Here is a 25,247-nt window from a genome sequence, read left to right as displayed (position 1 = left end):
CTAACCCTAACCCAGAGACAACAATTCACTGTACTGACCCAGAGACAACCCGTCACTGTACTAACCCAGAGACAACCCGTCACTGTACTAACCCAGAGACAACCCGTCACTGTACTAACCCAGAGACAACCCGTCACTGTACTAACCCAGAGACAACCCGTCACTGTACTAACCCTAACCCAGAGACAACCCGCCACTGTACTAACCCAGAGACAACCCGTCACTGTACTAACCCTAACCCAGAGACAACCATTCACTGTACTAACCGAGACAACCCATCACTGTACAAACCCAGAGACAACCCGTCACTGTACTAACCCAGAGACAACCCGTCACTGTACTAACCCTAACCCAGAGACAACCATTCACTGTACTAACCGAGACAACCCGTCACTGTACTAACCCAGAAACAACCCATCACTGTACTAACCCCAACCCTAACCTTAACCCTTTCGCTTCACATTCTGTAACGATCACTTCCAGTCAAAACCGCTGCCTCGCCAATTGTTTGACAAACTTTCACTGCAGATAAAAATAAGGTATTAGTAAGAGAGAGTGGTACAAAAGCACTGCTGTGTGACACACGGCCCAGGAGAGGAGAAAAATCAACACAACGGATTCATGACAGAATTCAGCTCAATCAATTGCATTTCAAATATTAATATTATGAATATTATTCTTTGTTTCGTTCCAGTGTTTGTCTATAGGTATCCTGGATATATTTGGTTTTGAGGACTTCCAGACGAACAGCTTTGAACAGTTCTGTATTAACTACTCCATCGAGAAAGTTCACTATTACTTTCATCAGCACGTCTTCACGCTGGAGCAGGTGAATTCTATACACTACTAGTAAACCCTTTACCACACCCCTTAAAGGGTACGTTAATGTAGTCTTTTCCCCTGGGTGATCAATAAAGCATCTATCTATTTGTCCACTCATCCATCCATCTATTCACTCATCCATCCATCTATTCACCCATCCATCCATCCACCCACCCCTTCATTCCTTCACTTATCCATCCATCTATCCATCCATCCACCCACCTGTTCATTCCTTCACTCATCCATCCATCTATTCACTCATCCATCCATCTATTCACTCATCCATCCATCCACCCACCCCTTCATTCCTTCACTTATCCATCCATCTATCCATCCATCCACCCACCTGTTCATTCCTTCACTCATCCATCCACCCATTAATTCATTCACTCACTCATCCATCCACCCATCCATCCATCCACCCCTTCATTCCTTCACTCATCCATCCATCTATCCATCCATCCATCCACCCCTTCATTCCTTCCTTCACTCATCCATCCATCCACCCACCTGTTCATTCCTTCACTCATCCATCCACCCATTAATTCCTTCACTCACTCATCCATCCATCCACTCATCCATCCACCCATTCATCCCTTCAGTCATCCATCTACCCATCCATCCCTTCAGTCATCCATCCACCCGTCCATTCCTTCATTCATCCATCCCTTCAGTCATCCATCCACCCGTCCATTCCTTCACTCATCCATCCCTTCAGTCATCCATCTATCCATCCACCCGTCCATTCCTTCACTCATCCATCCCTTCAGTCATCCATCTATCCATCCACCTGTCCATTCCTTCACTCATCCATCCCTTCAGTCATCCACCCATCCATTCCTCCACCCGTCCATCCCTTCAGTCATCCATCCACCCGTCCATTCCTTCACTCATCCATCCCTTCAGTCATCCATCCACCCGTTCATCCCTTCAGTCATCCATCCACCCATTAATTTGTTCATCCATGTATTCCAGGAGGAGTACCAGGCAGAAGGGATCAGCTGGAGTCCCATTGACTACAAAGACAACCTGGGCTGTATCCATCTGATCAGCCAGAAACCCACTGGACTGTTCCACATACTGGATGAGGAGAGCAAGTAGGTCTAGAAGGAGGGCCAAGAGTTTTACAAGTCAGGTCACATGGTTGTATCTCAATAGGCTGTAGTTACATCCTCTCCTTGTTTTAAACCTTTATCAGCACTGATCTAGAGGAAGTGGACAGGTGAAAAGAAGCTTACTGGTTTGGCTTCCTGTCTAGCTTTTTACCCAGCTAGGTATTTACAGTTCAGTGTTGAGTGGAGATTCATTTAATAGTCTGTCCACTGTCCTCTCTCTCTCCCTCTCTCTCTCTCCATGTCCTTAGTCTCTCCCAGTCCACAGACAACACCCTGTTGGAGAAGTTCAAGCAGCTGCATCATGATAACCCGTACTTTGTCCCCACCGCGGTGATGGAACCAGCCTTCATCATACAACACTTTACTGGGACCATCAAGTACCAGATTAAGGTAGGGATATAAACCAAGGATGTACATACACTGTACATTAATATTTATGTCATGTGGTACAGCTCTGTCTACACTTAACACTGCCAACTGCCCTTCTCTTAACCCCCTCCCTCTCTCTCTCTCTCTCTTCCCCTCCCTCTCACTTTTCCCCTCCCTCTCTCCCCTCTTCTCCCTCTCCCTCCTCCCCTCTTCCCCCTCTCCTTCCTCCCCTCTTCCCCCTCCCTCCTCCCCTCTTCCCCCTCTCTCTCCTCCCTCATCCCCCTTTCTCTCCTCCCCTCTTCCCCCTCTCTCTCCTCCCCTCTTCCCCCTCTCTCTCCTCCCCTCTTCCCCCTCTCTCTCCTCCCCTCTTCCCCCTCTCTCTCCTCTTCCCCCTCTTCTCCCCTTTCTCTCCTCCCCTCTTCCCCTCTCTCTCCTACCCTCTTCCCCCTTTCTCTCCTCCCCTCTTCCCCCCTTTCTCTCCTCCCCTCTTCCCCCCTTTCTCTCCTCCCCTCTTTCCCCCTCTCTCTCCTCCCTCTTTCCCCTCTCTCTCCTCCCCTCTCTTCCCCCTTTCTCTCCTCCCCTCTTTCCCCCTCTCTCTCCTCCCCTCTTTCCCCCTCTCTCTCTCCTCCCCTCTTTCCCCCCTCCCTCTCTCTCGTCTCTCTTCTCTCTCCTCCCCTCTTCCCCCCTCCCCCTCTCTCTTCATTTCTCCTCTTCCTCTCCTCCTCTCTGTCAGGATTTCCGGGAGAAGAACACGGACCACATGCGTCCGGAGATCGTGTCGTTACTACGCAGCAGTCAGCGGGCGTTCATGCGTCAGCTGATCATGATGATGAGGGATGATGGATTTAACATGATGATGAGGGATGTTAACAATGGTCAGATCCTGATGGCTGTGGCCTTTTTCCGATGGGGAATCCTCCGATCGACCATACACATCATAGCAGTCTTCAAGGAGGCCGATGGCGCATGATGATGGTTAACATGATGATGAGGATGATGGTTAACATGATGATGGTTAACATGATGATGAGGATGATGCAGCCGCAGGTACACTACATGATGAGGATGATGGTTTTAAGGACATTTACCCTCTCTCCTTGACCTGTCCAATCAGAGCTTTTCAGGGCTTTTCTTCATGACATGAATCAAGCCAGGGAAAAGTCTGGGCCATATTCATTAGTGTATAAGTAGCCTGTAATTGGCCAACAGTTTCATTTTCCTAGTCAGGTTGAGATGGTTGTGACTTGCCACACTAACGTATGGAGATGATGACGATAAGATTATTAACATGTTGATGAAGTTGATGATGATGAGGATGGTTAACATGATGATGAGGATGGTTAACATGAAGTTGATGATGATGAGGATGGTTAACATGATGATGATGAGGATGGTTAACATGATGATGATGAGGATGGTTAACATGATGATGGTGATGATGAGGATGGTTAACATGATGATGATGAGGATGGTTAACATGATGATGAGGATGGTTAACATGATAATGATGATGAGGATGATGGTTAACATGATGATGAGGATGGTTAACATGATGATGATGAGGATGATGGTTAACATGATGATGAGGATGATGGTTAACATGATGATGAGGATGATGGTTAACATGTTAAGGATGATGGTTAACATGATGATGAGGATGGTTAACATGATGATGAGGATGATGGTTAACATGATGAGGATGATGGTTAACATGATGATGGTTAACATGATGATGAGGATGATGGTTAACATGATGAGGATGATGGTTAACATGATGATGGTTAACATGATGATGAGGATGATGGTTAACATGATGATGAGGATGATGGTTAACATGATGAGGATGATGGTTAACATGATGATGAGGATGATGGTTAACATGATGATGAGGATGATGGTTAACATGATGAGGATGATGGTTAACATGATGATGAGGATGATGGTTAACATGTTAAGGATGATGGTTAACATGATGATGAGGATGATGGTTAACATGATGTGGATGATGGTTAACATGATGATGGTTAACATGTTAAGGATGATGGTTAACATGATGATGAGGATGATGGTTAACATGATGATGAGGACGATGGTTAACATGTTAAGGATGATGGTTAACATGTTAAGGATGATGGTTAACATGATGATGAGGATGATGGTTAACATGATGATGAGGATGATGGTTAACATGATGATGAGGATGATGGTTAACATGATGATGAGGATGATGGTTAACATGTTGAGGATGATGGTTAACATGTTGAGGATGATGGTTAACATGATGAGGATGGTGGTTAACATGATGATGGTTAACATGTTGAGGATGATGGTTAACATGATGATGAGGATGATGGTTAACATGATGATGAGGATGATGGTTAACATGATGATGAGGATGATGGTTAACATGATGATGGTTAACATGATGATGAGGATGATGGTTAACATGATGATGGTTAACATGATGATGAGGATGATGGTTAACATGATGAAGATGATGGTTAACATGATGAAGATGATGGTTAACATGATGATGAGGATGATGGTTGACATGATGAAGATGATGGTTAACATGATGAGGATGATGGTTAACATGATGAAGATGATGGTTAACATGATGAGGATGATGGTTAACATGATGAAGATGATGGTTAACATGATGAAGATGATGGTTAACATGATGAGGATGATGGTTAACATGATGATGAGGATGATGGTTAACATGTTAAGGATGATGGTTAACATGATGAGGATGATGGTTAACATGATGAGGATGATGGTGGTTAACATGATGAGGATGATGGTGGTTAACATGATGAGGATGATGGTTAACATGATGAGGATGATGGTTAACATGATGAGGATGATGGTTAACATGATGAGGATGATGGTTAACATGATGAGGATGATGGTTAACATGATGAGGATGATGGTTAACATGATGATGATGATGATGGTTAACATGATGAGGATGATGGTGGTTAACATGATGAGGATGATGGTTAACATGATGATGGTTAACATGATGAGGATGATGGTTAACATGATGAGGATGATGGTTAACATGATGATGATGATGATGGTTAACATGATGAGGATGATGGTTAACATGATGAGGATGATGGTGGTTAACATGATGAGGATGATGGTGGTTAACATGATGAGGATGATGGTGGTTAACATGATGAGGATGATGGTTAACATGATGAGGATGATGGTTAACATGATGAGGATGATGGTGGTTAACATGATGATGGTTAACATGATGATGAGGATGATGGTTAACATGATGAGGATGATGGTGGTTAACATGATGATGGTTAACATGATGATGAGGATGATGGTTAACATGATGAGGATGATGGTTAACATGTTAAGGATGATGGTTAACATGATGAAGATGATGGTTAACATGATGAGGATGATGGTTAACATGATGAAGATGATGGTTAACATGATGAGGATGATGGTTAACATGATGATGAGGATGATGGTTAACATGATGAGGATGATGGTGGTTAACATGATGAGGATGATGGTGGTTAACATGATGAGGATGATGGTTAACATGATGAGGATGATGGTTAACATGATGAGGATGATGGTTAACATGATGAGGATGATGGTTAACATGATGAGGATGATGGTGGTTAACATGATGAGGATGATGGTGGTTAACATGATGAGGATGATGGTTAACATGATGAGGATGATGGTTAACATGATGAGGATGATGGTTAACATGATGATGAGGATGATGGTTAACATGATGATGAGGATGATGGTTAACATGATGAGGATGATGGTTAACATGATGATGAGGATGATGGTTAACATGATGAGGATGATGGTTAACATGATGATGATTAACATGATGATGAGGATGATGGTTAACATGATGAAGATGATGGTTAACATGGAGAGGCCTGTGTTCTGTGTACTCCACAGCTCTGGTGAAACCCTCCTGTTGCATTACAGGGGAACTGAAGAGGAGACCCATCTTGGCTCTACAGAGACTGGCCAGGTAGGAGAGAGTTACCAGTTACCCCAGGATGGTAGGAGAGACTTACCAGATACCCCAGGGTGGTAGGAGAGACTTACTAGGTACCCCAGGGTGGTAGGAGAGAGTTACCAGTTACCCCAGGGTGGTAGGAGAGAGTTACCAGTTACCCCCGGGTGGTAGGAGAGAGTTACCAGATACCACAGGGTGGTAGGAGAGACTTACCAGATACCCCAGGGTGGTAGGAGAGACTTACTAGGTACCCCAGGGTGGTAGGAGAGACCAGATACCACAGGGTGGTAGGAGAGACTTACCAGGTACCACAGGGTGGTAGGAGAGAGTTACCAGATACCCCAGGGTGGTAGGAGAGAGTTACCAGTTACCTCCGGGTGGTAGGAGAGACTTACCAGATACACCTGGGTGGTAGGAGAGACTTACTAGGCACCCCAGGGTGGTAGGAGAGACCAGATACCCCAGGGTGGTAGGAGAGACTTACCAGGTACCCCAGCGTGGTAGGAGAGACTTACCAGGTACCCCAGGGTGGTAGGAGAGACTTACCAGGTACCCCAGGGTGGTAGGAGAGACTTACCAGGTACCCCAGGGTGGTAGGAGAGACTTACCAGACACACCTGTGGAACAGATCCAGTGGAACAGCCACTTTACAATAGTGCATCTAGGTCTTTTAAGGGGGGGAGGGAGGGGGGGGAAGGATTACTTTATCCTATCCTAGGTATTCCTTAAAGAGGTGGGGTTTCCGGAGACACCTGAAACCCCACCTCTTTAAGGAATACCTAGGATAGGATAAAGTAATCCCCCTCCCCTCCCCCTTAAAAGACCTAGATGCACTATTGTAAAGTGGCTGTTCCACTGGATGTCATAAGGTGAAAGCACCAATTTGTAAGTCGCTCTGGATAAGAGCGTCTGCTAAATGACTTAAATGTAAATGTAAATGTAAATGAGGGAGAGACTTACCACATACCCCAGGGTGGTAGGAGAGACTTACCAGGTACCCCAGGGTGGTAGGAGAGACTTACCAGGTACCCCAGGGTGGTAGGAGAGAATTACCAGGTACCCCAGGGTGGTAGGATAGACTTTCCAGGTACCCCAGTGTGGTAGGAGAGACTTACCGGGTACCCCAGGGTGGTAGGAGAGACTTACCAGGTACCCCAGAGTGGTAGGAGAGACTTACCAGATACACCTGGGTGGAGGGAGAGACTTACCACATACCCCAGGGTGGAGGGAGAGACTTACCACATACCCCAGGGTGGAGGGAAAGACTTACCACACACCCCAGGGTGGTAGGAGAGACTTACCAGATACACCTGGGTGGTAGGAGAGACTTACCACATACCCCAGGTTGGAGGGAGAGACTTACCACGTACCCCAGGGTGGAGGGAGAGACTTACCACATACCCCAGGTTGGAGGGAGAGACTTACCACATACCCCAGGTTGGAGGGAGAGACTTACCACATACCCCAGGGTGGAGGGAGAGACTTACCACATACCCCAGGATGGAGGGAGAGACTTACCACATACCCCAGGTTGGAGGGAAAGACTTACCACATACCCCAGGGTGGTAGGAGAGACTTACCACGTACCCCAGGTTGGAGGGAGAGACTTACCACGTACCCCAGGGATGGCTAATCCTATCCACAGAGGACTGGTGTGGATGCAGGCTTCTGTTCCAGCCAAGCAATAACACACCTGATTCAACTAAACTAATCCTTCTTCTCCATCCACAGCTCCCGGCTGGACTTCTCATTTGACCGGTCTGATGACCACCCTCTGGAGGTGTTAGAGGACATTTTCGTCAGCTATGAGAACAGGAAGTAAGTGGGAATGGTGTGAATGCAGGACGCAGGTTGTTGAGGGAATGTTACATACTGTACTGCGTACATTTTGAACTTCAGTATTTTCAAAAAGAACCCTGCTGTAACCAAGTCTGCTGTAACCAAGTCTGCTGTAACCAAGTCTGCTGTAACCAAGTCTACCATTGTCCCGACGTAAATACAGTTGCCTTCAGAAAGTATTCACACCCCTTGACGTTTTTCTACGTTTTATTTTTACAAAGTGGAAAATGGATTTAACTGTTATTGTTTTGATGATCTACACAAAATACTCTGTAATGTCAAAGTGGAGGAACAAAAAATTAAAATGTCTAATATCTTGATTTAGATAAGTGTTCAACCCCCTGAGTTAATACATCACTGTTGGTGTCGATTAGAGCTGTGAGTGTTTCTGGGTAAGTCTCTGAGTGTGATTAGAGCTGTGAGTGTTTCTGGGTAAGTCTCTGAGAGCAATTAGAGCTGTGAGTGTTTCTGGGTAAGTCTCTGAATGTGATTAGAGCTGTGAGTGTTTCTGGGTAAGTCTCTGAGAGTGATTTGAGTTGTGAGTGTTTCTGGGTAAGTCTCTGAGTGTGATTAGAGCTGTGAGTGTTTCTGGGTAAGTCTCTGAGAGTGATTAGAGCTGTGAGTGTTTCTGGGTAGGTCTCTGAGAGTGATTAGAGCTGTGAGTGTTTCTGGGTAGCTCTGAGAGTGAGTAGAGCTGTGAGTGTTTCTGGGTAGGTCTCTGAGAGTGATTAGAGCTGTGAGGCTTTCTGGGTAAGTCCCTGAGCGCTTTCCACATCTGGATTGTGCAACATTTTCCCTGTGCTTGACTTCATTCCGTTTATTTTTTATCCTGAAAAACTCCCCCGTCCTTAACGATTACAAGCATAACATGATGCAGCCACAACTATGCTTGAAAATATGAAGTTGTGGTACTCAGTAATGTGTTGTATTGGATTTGGCCAAAACATAACACTTTGTATTCAGGACAAATAGTTTATTATTTTGCCAATTTTTTGCAGTATTACTTTACTGCCTTGTTGTAAACAGGATGCATGTTTTAGAATATTTTGATTCTGTACAGGCTAACTTCTTTTCACTCTATCATTTAGGTTAGTATTGTGGAGTAACTACAATGTTGTTGATGCATCCTCAGGTTTCTCCTATCACAGCCATTAAATCAAATCAAATTGCTTTATATAGCCCTTCGTACATCAGCTGATATCTCAAAGTGCTGTACAGAAACCCAGCCTAAAACCCCAAACACTTTTAAAGTCACCATTGGTGAAATCCCTGAACAGTTTCCTTCCTCTCCGGCAACTGAGTTATGAAGAACGCCTGTATCTTTGTAGTGACTGGATGTATTGATACACCATCCAAGGTGTAATTAATAACTTCACCATGCTCAAAGGGATATTCAATGTCTGCCTTTTTAAAAATATATATATATATTCGTTATGAGGCACTGAAAAACCTCCCTGGTCTTTGTGGTTGAATCTGTGTTTGAAATTCACTACTCGACTGACAGCACCTTAAAGATAATTGTATGTGTGGGGGTACAGAGATGAGGTAGTCATTCAAAATTATGTGACTTGTTAAGCAAATTTTTACTGCTGAACTTATTTAGGCTTGCCCTCACAAAGGTGTTGAATACTTATTAACTCAAGACATTTCACCTTTTCATAAAAAAAAAAAATTGTAAACATTTCTATAAACATAATTCCACTTTAACATTATTGTGTGTATGTGTGGCCAGTGACGACAAAAAAATCTACACGTAAATGTAATTTTTAAAAAAAGTTTAATTCAGGCTGTCACACAACAAAAGGTGTAGAAAGTCCAGGGCTGTGAATACTTTCTGAAACCACTGTAATCACTGGTCCTTGTCCTTCATCTTTGGCTGGGAAACACAGTTTACCTCCATCTCTCTGTCTTCTCTCCACATAGAAAGACCAAAGGCAGCAAGCGCAAACAGCTCATTCCCAAGGTAATGTATTAGTAGTGGACTTTATCAAAAAGGAATATATGGGTTTATATTACTGCACTTTTACCTGGGGCCAGGAGTTTTTCCTGGTATGGTTTACGTAGACAGGAAAACCTCATGGCCTTGTCTGTAACCATATTACAACACTATGTCATTGCAGTGCAGGTGTGATTTGATTAGATTAATTTGATTAAAATCAAGCTTTATTTTTTGGGGGGGTTGGTTGGTTGGTTGGTTGATTGACGTGTGTTGTTCTACAGAATCTGATGAACTCCCGGTCCCTGAAGCACATAGTGGGTCTGACGCGCCACGACCTCACCCCCCGCTCTCTGCTCCACCCACACCCGAGGAAGCAACCGTCCAGCATCAGCGCTCAGTTCCAGGTCTGCTTCCCCAACACAGACACGCAGGCACACTCACTCACTCACTCACTCACTCGCGCACACACACACACACACACACCCCTACCAGCCTGATCAGAATAGAGTAGCGGTGTGTGTGTGTGTGTGTGTGTGTGTGTATATCACTTCAAATCCATTAAAGATCACTAATGGGAGCAGCAAACAACAGCGAGTGGCGCCTCCGTTAACTCTGCTGTCTGGCGTGATGCGATGTTGTTCTGCAGGCGTCTCTCAATCAGCTGCTGGAGACTGTGGGGAGAGCAGAGCCTTTCTTCATCCACTGTATTCGTTCCAATGCCGAGAAGGTAGGATCACATGTGTGCTCTGTACGTAGGACGATAGTGTTTTACACATTGGTCATTTGGCAGACGCTGATATCCAGAGAGACCTCCCTCCGGTCAGTTTTGATGACAGAATTTGTATCACTTTAATGCATTTACTGATGTAACTGTGTGTGTGTGTGTTCCTCCTTATAGAAGGAGATGCTGTTTGACGACGCTCTAGTTTTACAGCAGATGAGGTACACGGGCATGTTGGAGACGGTACGCATCAGGAAGTCTGGCTACAATGCCAAGTTCACCTTTAAGGTAGGATACACCAACAGCGCTGTACAAATGAATGAGCAAATGTCTAAATCTGACCTAATACATATGAAGGGTACCGAACCACTAAATGAGCACAGATACTAAGCCATCAGAACTCTCATGCTGCTGCCGTTCTCTAAAACAAAACTTTTTGAGGTTTTGAAAGCTGGATATAAGGGTGTGGATAAAAAGCAATCCCCTGATTGTCTAAAAGGTCATGCTTATTGTTTATTGAGTCATTTTGATAAGAGATGGCCATATTAGATGCAGTGATTGATGGTGTTTTGATGTAGGAGTTCCTAGAGAGGTTTAAGGTGTTGCTGCCAAAAGAAGCCACCTCAGCACCGAAGGACATAGCGAACCTGCTACAGAAGATGGGCCTGGGACAGAGCACATACCAGATTGGGAAAACTAAGGTAACACTTCTTGGCCCCATATAAAAACATCATAACACTAATACTAAATAAATGCATTTGATTTGTTATAGCACTTTTTCAAGAACGGAAAGTACTTTACATATCCCAAATGACGACATCACGACGACATCATCATCACAACAACATAACAACATTCAAGTAGCCAAGGAAGACTGAATAAAATGTTTTTTAAAAATCCAACAGTAAAAGGGAAAGGAGTCCAGTGTAAATGTCTTCATCCCTCCCCCAGGTGTTCCTAAAGGAGAGGGAGAGGCAGCATCTGCAGGACACCCTGAACAAGGAAGTGATGCGTCACATCGTCATCCTCCAGCGCTGGTTCAGGGCCTGTCTGATCAGGAGACACTTCCTCTGCAAGAAAGATGCTGCCATCAGAATACAGGTTAGTACCTATATGGTAGAGACATGATCATTCATGTAGCTATGGAAACCATGATCATACTGGTAGCTATGGAAACCATTGTCATACAGGTAGCTATGGCCGAGACCATGATCATTCATGTAGCTATGGAAACCATGATCATACTGGTAGCTATGGAAACCATTGTCATACAGGTAGCTATGGAAACCATTGTCATACAGGTAGCTATGGCAGAGACCATGATCATTCATGTAGCTATGGAAACCATGATCATACAGGTAGCTATGGAAACCATGGTCATACAGGTAGCTATGGTAGAAACCATGATCATACAGGTAGCTATGGAAACCATGGTCATACAGGTAGCTATGGAAACCATGGTCATACAGGTAGCTATGGAAACCATGGCCATACAGGTAGTTATGGAAACCATGGTCATACAGGTAGCTATGGAAACCATGATCATACAGGTAGCTATGGAAACCATGGTCATACAGGTAGCTATGGAAACCATGGTCATACAGGAAGCTATGGTAGAAACCATGGTCATACAGGTAGCTATGGAAACCATGATCACACAGGTAGCTATGGAAACCATGATCATACAGGTAGCTATGGAAACCATTATCATACAGGTAGCTATGGAAACCATGATCATACAGGTAGCTATGGAAATCATGATCATACAGGTAGCTATGGAAACCATGATCATACAGGTAGCTATTGCTTTAAACCACAACAATGTGTACAGGGCCTATCCCAGGTCTAGTAAAATAGTATTGTATTTGGGTATTTCCAGAGAGCGCTGTATGATAAATTCTCCCTGGGTTGTGTCCCTGTGTGATAGGGTAAGATTCATGTTTTTTGTACAATGGTGCAGCTATTGTGTCCTAGCTGAATTTCCCTACAGAGACAATAAAGTTGATCTCATCTTCTCCTCTAGCGATGTTGGCTGGCGTTCCGAGCGGACAACAGGTGCCTTGCGGCCACAGTGATCCAGGCGGCATGGAGAGGTTCTCAGGAGAGGACAGACTACTTGAGAATGAGGAACAGCGTCAAGAAAATGCAGGCACTGATCAGGAACAAACAAGGTCCAGACAGGTACTAAGACTTTATGTATTTGTCTAACTTACTAATGGACAATAAAAGTTGAAGAACTTTAAACTTCAGGGCCCTGAGTTTTTTAACTGACCAGGACAAATGTCTGGCCCTACTTCTAGCACTAAGGCTGAGGGAGAGAAGCCCGCCACGCCTCCCCAGCTCCCTCCCAAAACGCAGTCCAAGCATCAGTACCAAAGCCAGCACCAGAGAAACCTGGAGAGGACGGAGCTGTGGAGGAGGCAGCACAGTGAGGAACACGGTCCCAACAGAAGCCCCGAGACAGGCCCAGAAGTCAATGGACAAAAGGCCGCCCAGAGGAACACAGAGATGGAGAAGAGAGAGGGAAGAGGCTCTCCACCTCCCCTCAACAGACCTCTCTCCTTCCCGCTAGACGCCAAGGCTGGCAGGTACTGTATGTTACACTCTCATTCCTCACCTCTCTCCCGCTCACCCCATTCTTCACCACTTACCTCTCCACTGTGGTAGCTGATGTGTGGTGAGCTTTCAGGCACGAGCATTCTTACTTTAATACCAACGCACCTGTAGCATACACTATTTGGCATGAAGGATATTTTAAGAGCGCAGACAGCCACTCATCATTTCTAGAGCTTTAAGGCACAAAATGGCTGCCATGGCATCATTCAGGTGGGTGTCGGCTACTTATTGGTAGAGGATGAGTGAGCTCTCATCCCCACCACCAATACAATGTAAAGAGCTTTGATCACCTGCTGGAAAAGTGGTATATAAATTATATTATTACACAATGTAAACTGAATGCTGATTGGCTGACAGCCATGGTATATCAGACCGTATACCATGGGTATGACAAAATATGTATTTTTATCATATCACATTGAAACCAGTTTATAATAGCAATAAGGCACCTTGGGGTTTGTGTTATATGGCTAATATACAATGGCACTCCGTGTTGCGTCGTGCAAAGATTGGCCCTTAGCCGTGGTATATTGGCCATATACCACACCCTCTTGGGTCTTACTGTTTAAATGTAAATAGCTTTGAGCACCTGCCGGAAAAGTGGTATAAAAATGTATTATTATACAATGTAAAGTGCTTTGCTAGGTGTAAAAGCACTATACAAATCCATCTGATGTTTTTTAACAGGGATGGAGAGGGGGAGTCAACCAGCCCCCCCCATCACACAGGCTCGCTGAAGGGCTGCTCCACCTTGGAGGACAGTAAGGAGCGTGCTGAGGGATGGAATGTGAGCAGGAGGGAGGGAGGACACCAGGAAGACTCCCGCGCTGAGGTCCAGCGACCCAGGAATATGGAGGGGTTGCTGTGGTATGTTATGTCATGTTACGATAATGATATGTCATGTTACGGTAATGACATGTCATGCTATGATAATGATATGTCATGATAAGATAATATGTCATGATACGATAATGATATGTCATGTTACGGTAATGGTATGTCATGTTATGGTAATGATATGGCATGATACGATAATGATATGCCATGATACGATAATGACATGTCATGTTATGGTAATGATATGTCATGATATGATAATGATATGTCATGATACGATAATGATATGTCATGGTATGGTAATGATATGTCATGATACGATAATGATATGTCATGTTACAATAATGATATGTCATGATACGATAATGATATTTCATGTTACGATAATGATATGGCATGATACGATAATGATATGGCATGTTACGATAGTGATATGTCATGTTACGGTAATGATACGATAATCATATGTCATGTTATGATAATGATATGTCATGTTGCAATAATGATATGGCATGTTGTGATAATGATATGACATGATACGGTAATGATATGTCATGATACGAAAATGATATGTCATGTTATGATAATGATATGTTATGATAATGATATGTCATGTTGCGATAATGATATGTCATGTTGCGATAATGATTTCATGTTACGATAATGATATGTTATGGTAATGATATGCCATGATACGATAATGATATGTCATGTTACAATAATGATATGTCATGTTACAATAATGATATGTCATGATACGATAATGATATGTCATGATACGAAAATGATATGTCATGTTACGATAATGATGTGTCATGTTACGATAGTGATATGTCATGTTATGACAGCGATATGGCATGTTACGACAATGATATGTCATGATACGATAATGATATGTCATGTTATGATAATGATATGTCATGTTATGATAATGATATGTCATGTTGCGATAATAATATGTCATGTTGCGCTAATGATATGTCATGTTACGGTAATGATATGTCATGTTATGGTAATAATATGACATGTTGCGATAATGATATGTCATGTTACGATAATGATATGGTAATGATATGTCACGATACGATAATGATATGTCATGTCACGATAATGATATTATGTCATGTTACGATAATGATATGTCCAGTGGTGTAGCGGAAAGAGTAAACGTGATTTACATACTTTAGAAGAAAAAAATGTTTTTACCCAGCTTTTGCGGAAATCGTCTTTGCCAGTACAGCGAGCGGTGCTTTATTCACTGCGATCAGCGTTTTCTTACCACTACGTCACTGGTTATGTAATGTCTTAGTATTTCTCTTAACTCTACCTGTTAGGACCTTTTCAATGTCCTCTTGATATGATCTTGAATAAGTAGCCAGATATACTCTCATTGGCCAGTTTATTAGGTACACCCAACTAGTACCGGGTCGGACCCCCTTTTGCCTCCAGAACAGTCTGAATTCTTTGGTGAATGGAAATGTTGCTCAATTGGTATCAAGGGACCTAACGTGTGCCATGGAAACATTTCCCACACCATTACACCACCAGCCTGTACCGTTGACACCTGGCAGGATGTAGTCATGGACTCGTGCTGCTTACGCCAAATCCTGACTCTGCCATCAGCATGACTCAACAGGAACTGGGATTCATCAGACAATGTTTTTCCACTCCCCAATTGTCCATTGGTGGTGTTTCTGTGCCCACTGGAGCAGCTTCTTCTTGTTTTTAGCTGATAGGAGTGGAGCCTGATGTGGTCGTCTTCTGCAAATAGCCAATCCGTGACAAGGACCGACAAGTTGTGTGTTCCGAGATGCCGTTCTGCGCACCACTGTTATACTGCCACGTTGTTTGTCTGTTTGTGGCCCTCCTGTTAGCTTGAACGATTCTTGCCGTTCTCCTTCGACCTCTCATCAACACGCTGTTTTCACCCACAGGACTGCCGCTGATTGGATGTTTTTTGTTTGTCGCACCATTCTTGGTAAACCTTAGACACTGTTGTGCGTGAAAAGCCCAGGGGGCCAGACGTTTCTGAGATACTGGAACCGGCGCTCCTGGCACCGACGATCATACCACGCTCAATGACGCTTAGGTCACTCGTTTTGCCCATCCTAACATTCAAATTGAACAGTAACTGAAGGCTTCTATGCCTGTCTACGGCTTTATATAGCAAGCCACGGCCACGTGACTCACTGTCTGTAGGAGCGAACCATTTTCGTGAATGGGTGGTGTACCTAATAAACTGGCCACTGAGTCTCCCCATTCTCTGATTGTACTTTCATCAATATATTATAGATATTTCTGGAATTCTAACAAAGAGTTTACAGTTCACATTTCTCTCTGAAAACTCAGGAACTCTGGGTCGGTGTCAGACAGCTCTCCCATCGCTACTGAGGTACTGTTTTCTCATTCTGGGGTACTGTTTTCTCATTCTGAGGTACTGTTTTCTCATTCCGAGGTACTGTTTTCTCATTCCGGGCTACTGTTTTCTCATTCCGGGCTACTGTTTTCTCATTCCGGGGTACTGTTTTCTCATTCCGGGGTACTGTTTTCTCATTCCGGGGTACATTTACATCATTTAAGTCATTTAGCAGACGCTCTTATCCAGAGCGACTTACAAATGGTGCTTTCACCTTATGACATCCAGTGGAACAGCCACTTTACAATAGTGCATCTAGGTCTTTTAAGGGGGGGGGTGAGAAGGATTACTTTATCCTATCCTAGGTATTCCTTAAAGAGGTGGGGTTTCAGGTGTCTCCGGAAGGTGGTGATTGACTCCGCTGTCCTGGCGTCGTGAGGGAGTTTGTTCCACCATTGGGGGGCCAGAGCAGCGAACAGTTTTGACTGGGCTGAGCGGGAACTGTACTTCCTCAGTGGTAGGGAGGCGAGCAGGCCAGAGGTGGATGAACGGGTACTGTTTTCTCATTCCGAGGTACTGTTTTCTCATTCCGGGGTACTGTTTTCTCATTCCGAGGTACTGTTTTCTCATTCCGAGGTACTGTTTTCTCATTCCGAGGTACTGTTTTCTCATTCCGGGGTACTGTTTTCTCATTCCGGGGTACTGTTTTCTCATTCCGGGGTACTGTTTTCTCATTCCGAGGTACTGTTTTCTCATTCCGGGGTACTGTTTTCTCATTCCGGGGTACTGTTTTCTCATTCCGAGGTACTGTTTTCTCATTCCGGGGTACTGTTTTCTCATTCCGGGGTACTGTTTTCTCATTTCAGGGTACTGTTTTCTCATTCCGAGGTACTGTTTTCTCATTCCGAGGTACTGTTTTCTCATTCCGAGGTACTGTTTTCTCATTCCGGGGTACTGTTTTCTCATTTCAGGGTACTGTTCTCATTCTGAGGTACTGTTTTCTCATTCTGGGGTACTGTTTTCTCATACTGTCATAACTCTACTCACTATTACATCATTACGTGTCACATCTCTGCATATCACATATCACAAAAATGTAGGACCAAACACACATCACGACAAGAGACACCACAACATTGCGTAAAGAGAGACACCACAACACTGTGTAGAGACACCACAACATGGCATATCACATCTCTACAACTCACATCTCTAGATGTCACATCTCTAGATGTCCCACATCTCTGACTCACATCTCTAGATGTCCCATCTCTATGACTCACATCTCTAGATGTCCCATCTCTACGACTCACATCTCTACGACTCACATCTCTACGACTCACATCTCTAGATGTCACATCTCTAGACTCACATATCTACGACTCACATATCTACGGCTCACATCTCTACGACTCGCATCTCTAGATGTCACATCTCTACGACTCACACCTCTAGATGTCACACCTCTAGATGTCACATCTCTAGATGTCACATCTCTACGACTCGCATCTCTAGATGTCACATCTCTACGACTCACACCTCTAGATGTCACACCTACATAGGGAGCTAAGATGCTACGTGAAGGGCTACTGTATGTGAAATGTTATGTCTAAACATGCTACTGATGTTGACACACCCTTGGATGGATAGAACCCACTCTTCAGCTGGTCAGTAGGATGGATAGAACCCACTCTTCAGCTGGTCAGTAGGATGGATAGAACCCACTCTTCAGCTGGTCAGTAGGATGGATAGAACCCACTCTTCAGCTCCTCAGTAGGATGGATAGGTTCCACTCTTCAGCTGCTCAGTAGGATGGATAGAACCCACTCTTCAGCTGGTCAGTAGGATGGATAGAACCCACTCTTCAGCTGGTCAGTAGGATGGATAGAACCCACTCTTCAGCTGGTCAGTAGGATGGATAGAACCCACTCTTCAGCTGGTCAGTAGGATGGATAAAACTCACTCTTCAGCTGGTCAGTAGGATGGATAGATCCCACTCTTCAGCTGCTCAGTGGGATGGATAGAACCCACTCTTCAGCTGGTCAGTAGGATGGATAAAACCCACTCTTCAGCTGCTCAGTAGGATGGATAGAACCCACTCTTCAGCTGGTCAGTAGGATGGATAGAACCCACTCTTCAGCTGCTCAGTAGGATGGATAGAACCCACTCTTCAGCTGGTCAGTAGGATGGATAGAACCCACTCTTCAGCTGGTCAGTAGGATGGATAGAACCCACTCTTCAGCTGGTCAGTAGGATGGATAGATCCCACTCTTCAGCTTGTCACAATGTTGAGGAGAGACAGAGCTCTCTGTAGGGAGAAGGAAGGGGGAGGAGAGACTGAGAGCTCTCTGTAGGGAGAAGGAAGGGGGAGGAGAAAGAGACAGCGCTCTCTTTAGGGAGAAGGAAGGTGGAGGAGAGACAGAGCTCTCTGTAGGGGGAGGAGAGACTGAGAGCTCTCTGTAGGGAGAAGGAAGGGGGAGGAGAGACAGAGCTCTCTGTAGGGAGAAAGAGAGACGGAGCTTTCTGTAGGGAGAAGGAGAGACAGAGCTTTCTGTAGGGAGAAGGAGAGACAGAGCTTTCTGTAGGGAGAAGGAGAGACTGAGAGCTTTCTGTAGGGAGAAGGAGGGAGACAGAGCTTTCTGTAGGGAGAAGGAGAGACAGAGCTTTCTGTAGGGAGAAGGAGAGACAGAGCTTTCTGTAGGGAGAAGGAGAGACAGAGCTTTCTGTAGGGAGAAGGAGAGACAGAGAGCTTTCTGTAGGGAGAAGGAGAGACAGAGCTTTCTGTAGGGAGAAGGAGAGACAGAGCTTTCTGTAGGGAGAAGGAGAGACAGAGCTTTCTGTAGGGAGAAGGAGAGACGGAGCTTTCTGTAGGGAGAAGGAGAGACGGAGCTTTCTGTAGGGAGAAGGAGAGACTGAGAGCTTTCTGTAGGGAGAAGGAGAGACAGAGCTTTCTGTGGGGAGAAGGAGAGACTGAGAGCTTTCTGTAGGGAGAAGGAGAGACGGAGCTTTCTGTAGGGAGAAGGAGAGACGGAGCTTTCTGTAGGGAGAAGGAGAGACTGAGAGCTTTCTGTAGGGAGAAGGAGAGACGGAGCTTTCTGTAGGGAGAAGGAGAGACGGAGCTTTCTGTAGGGAGAAGGAGAGACGGAGCTTTCTGTAGGGAGAAGGAGAGACGGAGCTTTCTGTAGGGAGAAGGAGAGACGGAGCTTTCTGTAGGGAGAAGGAGAGACTGAGAGCTTTCTGTAGGGAGAAGGAGAGACAGAGCTTTCTGTAGGGAGAAGGAGAGACTGAGAGCTTTCTGTAGGGAGAAGGAGAGACGGAGCTTTCTGTAGGGAGAAGGAGAGACGGAGCTTTCTGTAGGGAGAAGGAGAGACTGAGAGCTTTCTGTAGGGAGAAGGAGAGACAGAGCTTTCTGTAGGGAGAAGGAGAGACTGAGAGCTTTCTGTAGGGAGAAGGAGAGACTGAGAGCTTTCTGTGGGGAGAAGGAGAGACAGAGCTTTCTGTAGGGAGAAGGAGAGACAGAGCTTTCTGTAGGGAGAAGGAGAGACAGCTTTCTGTAGGGAGAAGGAGAGACGGAGCTTTCTGTAGGGAGAAGGAGAGACAGAGCTTTCTGTAGGGAGAAGGAGAGACAGAGCTTTCTGTAGGGAGAAGGAGAGACTGAGAGCTTTCTGTAGGGAGAAGGAAGGGGGAGGAGAGACTGTATTGTGCTAAGGATCCGGTGGCTGTTGCCGGGCCTGGGATTTATGTGCTACTACTACCCCTACAGACGCTGGGGAAAGGGGATGATCTGAAAACAAACTTCTCTGCTCTTAAAGTGATAGTGCAACATTGTTGCACTAAAACCCAGTTTCACCTGATCCTTGACAAAATGTTGCACTGTCCCTTTTAATAGTTTCCTTTCTAGGCACCAACACTTCCCACGTGTTACCTGTTAATAACGACCCACCTGATTGGCCCCCAGCATGACTGTGTTGTCGCATGTCATACAATCTCAGATGTTCAGTAATTTTGTTTTATCTCTCAGTTTCCGAAATGTTCTGATATTTCCACGGACGGGGCTAGTTTCAGCCTCCCAGATGAGAGCATAACCCGCAGAGACTCCAGCCAATCCCAGCCGACCACTCCTGATAGGTAAAGGCCATTCAGCCAACTAGAACACAGGAGTTATAGTCCATATTTTGACTGGATATGATACGGTATGTCATTATTTTTGTATGGAGTTCTACGAGAGAGTGTCAAATTACGTGAGGCTTATTTTTAATCAAATATATATGATTTTGTAACGTTTAGGCTGTTACATGTAAGTGGATGCAACTGGCATTCTGGCAACTTTGTTATGCCTGTTGTTCACACGTGTATCTACTGTAGCCTCTCATTGGCTAGAATGGTCCCACCTGATCTCGCCTCCTCCCGCTTGCCTTCCATTATTGAGGATGTATATTTCCGTTGTTAGAGCAGTAACTTCTTGTCAATATAATAGATCATCTTTTTTCCTGGACCAAGTGTGGAAAATTCTGCGTTTTCTTTGTCATGGTTACATGTTAACCCTTTGTGTTCCACAGGCTTGGCATCTTCAGTAAGTTTCGGAGGAAACGTCCGACTCGAAACTCACAGACAAATGCGTACAGGATGGTGACCAATGAGAATGCACCATCTGGGAAAGGAGGTACTATAATCCCACCCCCTACAGGAAACTGCTCGCTGTGTTGTCCACCTTTTAGACTGTGCTATGATGAAAACTATTTTAGTGCCTTTCACATCCTGTCTCTCCTCTACTACCATCTAGTGATCAATGGTATAATCTCAACCACACGTCCTCTCTCTATCTGTCTAAACACACACGTATCCTTACCTTACCTATAGCCACCTCTACCTCCTCCCTGTACACTGGGCGCCGTGGTAACAACAGTGAAGGGCGTGGTAACACTACCATCAGGATCAGCCGAGCCACGCGGGTCTCCGAGCAGTGGAATGCTTCTCTGGAACGGGAGATCACCGACACTGATGAGCTCCGACACCTGGATGAGTTCCTGGGGACCCAGGTGGGATACCTGTCTGGCACTCACCTGTAATCACCTCAGCTTCAGGATTGTTTCTGGTTTATTAGGATCTCTAGCCTGGTGTTAGATCTATTTGTGTTGACTTGCTAAGTCATTTTCAAGCACCACAAACTGATCTGGGTCCAGGCTACCAAACTGATCTGGGTCCAGGCTACTAAACTGATCTGGGTCCAGGCAACCAAACTGATCTGGGTCCAGGCTACCAAACTGATCTGGGTCCAGGCAACCAAACTGATATGGGTCCAGGCAACCAAACTGATATGGGTCCAGGCTACCAAAATTATCTGGGTCCAGGCTACCAAAGCCTTAGTCTTCAGAGGGTCTTTCATGAGCAGGTTTTGACTGCCTAACTTGCTCAGTCACTCATTCTCTTTCTCTCTCTCTGTGTCTCTCTCTGTCTGTCTCGGTCTGTCTCTCTCTCTCTCTGTCTCTCGCTCTGTCTCGCTCTGTCTGTATCTTTCTCTGTCTCTCGCTCTGTCTCACTCTCACTCTCTCCCTCCCTCCCTCTCTCTCTCACTCTCACTCTGTCTCTCTGTCTCTGTCACTTTGTCTCTGTCTCTCACACGTCTTATTGCAGAGGATTTTAAAGTTGAATCCAGGCTATTTTGAATAGTAGACTACTACTATGAAATAATGTACCTTCCTATACCTCCCAGGTAAACGAGCTGAGGACCAGGGTAAAGGCGCTGTCAGCCACAGAGATGATCTTCCTTACAGCCACCATGCAGTTCAGAGAGACCATAAAGGGCATGTACTCCGTCTTGGTGAGTTTACATCCTGACCATGGCACTAGAAGAGATATGGAGCTTTAGGTTTGTTCATAATTAAGTATGCATGGTATACTATTCAAGCTTAGAAGACTGTGTTGAAAGAGAGATGAAGCCAAATCAACAGTACATATAGAGCTTGACTAGGGCCAGGAGTACACACACGTTAAGAGATTTATAAAGCACTAATTATTTTTATTCTGAGCGTTATTTTTTTTAGCACAGCACTGGTGTGAACATTTGGGATGTGCTGTATATCCTAACACCCCCACACCCTTTCATTAACCCGGTCCTCTACCCTCCCCTGGTCAACAGAAGCCCCACATCAGCTATAAGGTCCTGATGACGGGCTACTGCAACTGTGTGTCCAGTCATGCTGGAGCCAAGCAGCTGACCGAGGTCAGCCTGGTGGTCAACCTGTTCCAGTCCATCCTCGACGGCTTCATACGGGGAGAGATCAAACGAGAGGGGTTTGGGCTACCGGTCAAGGTAGTTCTGAGTTAGACACAGGCACTCACTCGCAGATACTGTATACACACATGCAGGTACACAGACATGTTACGGACACAGTATCTTTGGGTTTGACCTACAGTATCTTTGACTTTATCTTTGACTCTTTTTGAATGCTCCAGAGCAGCAGTACACATAGTTTTGAGAAGTGTAAAACATCAGTTGAAGATGTAATTTTAAGAGGTTCGGAGATGTATTCCACGCCTGATCGTCTTTTCTATTTGTTGCAGACCGTGAACAAGCCAAAGACAAAAAAGAAAAAATGTGTAAGTTATCTCATCACTAAGTTGAATTGTCTCATTATCTCATCACTAAGTTGAATTGGCTCATTATCTCATCACTAAGTTGAATTGGCTCATTATCTCATCACTAAGTTGAATTGTCTCATTATCTCATCACTAAGTTGAATTGGCTCATTATCTCATCACTAAGTTGAATTGGCTCATTATCTCATCACTAAGTTGAATTGTCTCATTATCTCATCACTAAGTTGAATTGGCTCATTATCTCATCAATAAGTTGAATTGGCTCATTATCTCATCAATAAGTTGAATTGGCTCATTATCTCATCACTAAGTTGAATTGGCTCATTATCTCATCACTAAGTTGAATTGGCTCATTATCTCATCAATAAGTTGAATTGGCTCATTATCTCATCACTAAGTTGAATTGGCTCATTATCTCATCACTAAGTTGAATTGGCTCATTATCTCATCACTAAGTTGAATTGTCTCATTATCTCATCACTAAGTTGAATTGGCTCATTATCTCATCACTAAGTTGAATTGTCTCATTATCTCATCACTAAGTTGAATTGGCTCGTTGTGACCAACACTAAGTTGAATTGGCTCGTTGCGACCAACACTAAGTTGAATCTCAGAATATCACTGTCACAACCCAGGTCAATGCAACCCAGGTCAATGGTTCGGCTTGAATGATGTGTGTTGTGTGTTTCCAGCTCGACAGCCCTTTAGGTCACATGTTTAGTACGTACCAGGTCAACATCAGGCAGTCCTGTGACCTGTGTGGTTTCTACATCTGGGTTATGGAGAAGGCCTACATGTGCAGCGGTGAGTAGCTAGCTATCTGTTGTTCACCATTAAACATAGAATTTGAATATAGAAGAGAATTAGAATATAGAAGAGAACATTAGAACATATAATTAGATTTCAGAAGAGAACATTTAAAAGAGAATTAGAATGCAGAAGAGAACATTAGAACAGAGAATTAGAATGCAGAATAGAACATTTAAAAGAGAATTAGAATGCAGAAGAGAACATTTAAAAGAGAATTAGAATGCAGAAGAGAACATTAGAACAGAGAATTAGAATGCAGAATAGAACATTTAAAAGAGAATTAGAATGCAGAAGAGAACATTTAAAAGAGAATTAGAATATAGAAGACAACATTTGAACAGAGAATTAGAATATAGAAGAGAACATTTGAACAGAGAATTAGAATATAGAAGAGAACATTTGAACATATGATTAGAATATAGAAGAGAACATTTGAACATGTAATTAGAATATAGAAGAGAACATTTGAACAGAGAATTAGAATATAGAAGAGAACATTTGAACAGAGAATTAGAATATAGAAAACAACATTTGAACAGAGAATTAGAATATAGAAGACAACATTTCAACAGAGAATTAGAATATAGAAGAGAACATTTGAACAGAGAGTTAGAATATAGAAGAGAACATTTGAACAGAATTTAGACAAGATCTTATCATTGTGTTATTTTCTCCTCTCTTCTTTTGTTTAGCTTGCAAATTGATATGTCACAAGAAATGCCTTTCCAAAATCATCACTGACTGCTCAACTCGATGTACCAGGCTGGTGAGCAGTTTGTCAAGTAATGTTTGTCAAGTTCACCAAGTTAAGTCTGACAAATAACATTTTATTAGTCACATGCACCCAATACAACAGGTGTAGGTAGACCTTATAGTGAAATGCTTATTTACGAGTCGCGAACCAACAATGCAGTTTTAAAAAATAAGGAAAAAATAATAAGAAATAACAGGAACAAGTCATTAAAGAGCAGCAGTAAAATAACAATAGCGAGACTATTTACAGGGGGGGGGGTACAGATACGGAGGGGTTAATGTGCAGGGGCACCAGTTAGTTGAGGTAATATGTATATGTGAGACCGCGGGGGCGGGCAATGCAAATAGTCTGGGTAGCCATTTGATTAGGTGTTCAGGAGTCTTATGGCTTGGGGGTAGAAGCTGTTTAGAAGCCTCTTGGACCTAGACTTGACGGTACCGCTTGCCGTGTGGTAGCA

The 25,247-nt window shown here is 44.2% G+C and overlaps 1 protein-coding gene across 1 annotated transcript in view; it reads left to right on the top strand.

The window, feature by feature from the left end:
- LOC115114770 (unconventional myosin-IXb-like) overlaps positions 1-25,247 on the top strand; it is a 130,192-nt gene that overhangs the window by 67,048 nt on the left and 37,897 nt on the right. The window contains exons 10-34 of the mRNA XM_065013757.1: positions 695-829; positions 1,798-1,919; positions 2,186-2,327; positions 3,040-3,270; positions 3,338-3,353; positions 6,255-6,330; positions 8,050-8,136; positions 10,081-10,120; positions 10,378-10,500; positions 10,743-10,823; positions 10,995-11,105; positions 11,396-11,518; positions 11,769-11,918; positions 12,841-12,998; positions 13,118-13,405; positions 14,121-14,300; positions 16,620-16,662; positions 20,648-20,754; positions 21,186-21,289; positions 21,487-21,665; positions 22,340-22,447; positions 22,766-22,939; positions 23,191-23,226; positions 23,919-24,030; positions 24,729-24,802. Of these exons, the coding sequence (XP_064869829.1) occupies positions 695-829; positions 1,798-1,919; positions 2,186-2,327; positions 3,040-3,270; positions 3,338-3,353; positions 6,255-6,330; positions 8,050-8,136; positions 10,081-10,120; positions 10,378-10,500; positions 10,743-10,823; positions 10,995-11,105; positions 11,396-11,518; positions 11,769-11,918; positions 12,841-12,998; positions 13,118-13,405; positions 14,121-14,300; positions 16,620-16,662; positions 20,648-20,754; positions 21,186-21,289; positions 21,487-21,665; positions 22,340-22,447; positions 22,766-22,939; positions 23,191-23,226; positions 23,919-24,030; positions 24,729-24,802 (3,000 nt within the window). The remainder of the gene's footprint in view (positions 1-694; positions 830-1,797; positions 1,920-2,185; positions 2,328-3,039; positions 3,271-3,337; positions 3,354-6,254; positions 6,331-8,049; positions 8,137-10,080; positions 10,121-10,377; positions 10,501-10,742; positions 10,824-10,994; positions 11,106-11,395; positions 11,519-11,768; positions 11,919-12,840; positions 12,999-13,117; positions 13,406-14,120; positions 14,301-16,619; positions 16,663-20,647; positions 20,755-21,185; positions 21,290-21,486; positions 21,666-22,339; positions 22,448-22,765; positions 22,940-23,190; positions 23,227-23,918; positions 24,031-24,728; positions 24,803-25,247) is intronic.

The sequence above is a fragment of the Oncorhynchus nerka genome, linkage group LG9b, assembly GCF_034236695.1.
Source record: "Oncorhynchus nerka isolate Pitt River linkage group LG9b, Oner_Uvic_2.0, whole genome shotgun sequence".
In the NCBI taxonomy this organism is placed as follows: Eukaryota; Metazoa; Chordata; class Actinopteri; order Salmoniformes; family Salmonidae; genus Oncorhynchus; species Oncorhynchus nerka.
Note: the sequence above shows the minus strand (reverse complement) of the source record. Positions and strands in the feature narration are given on the sequence as shown.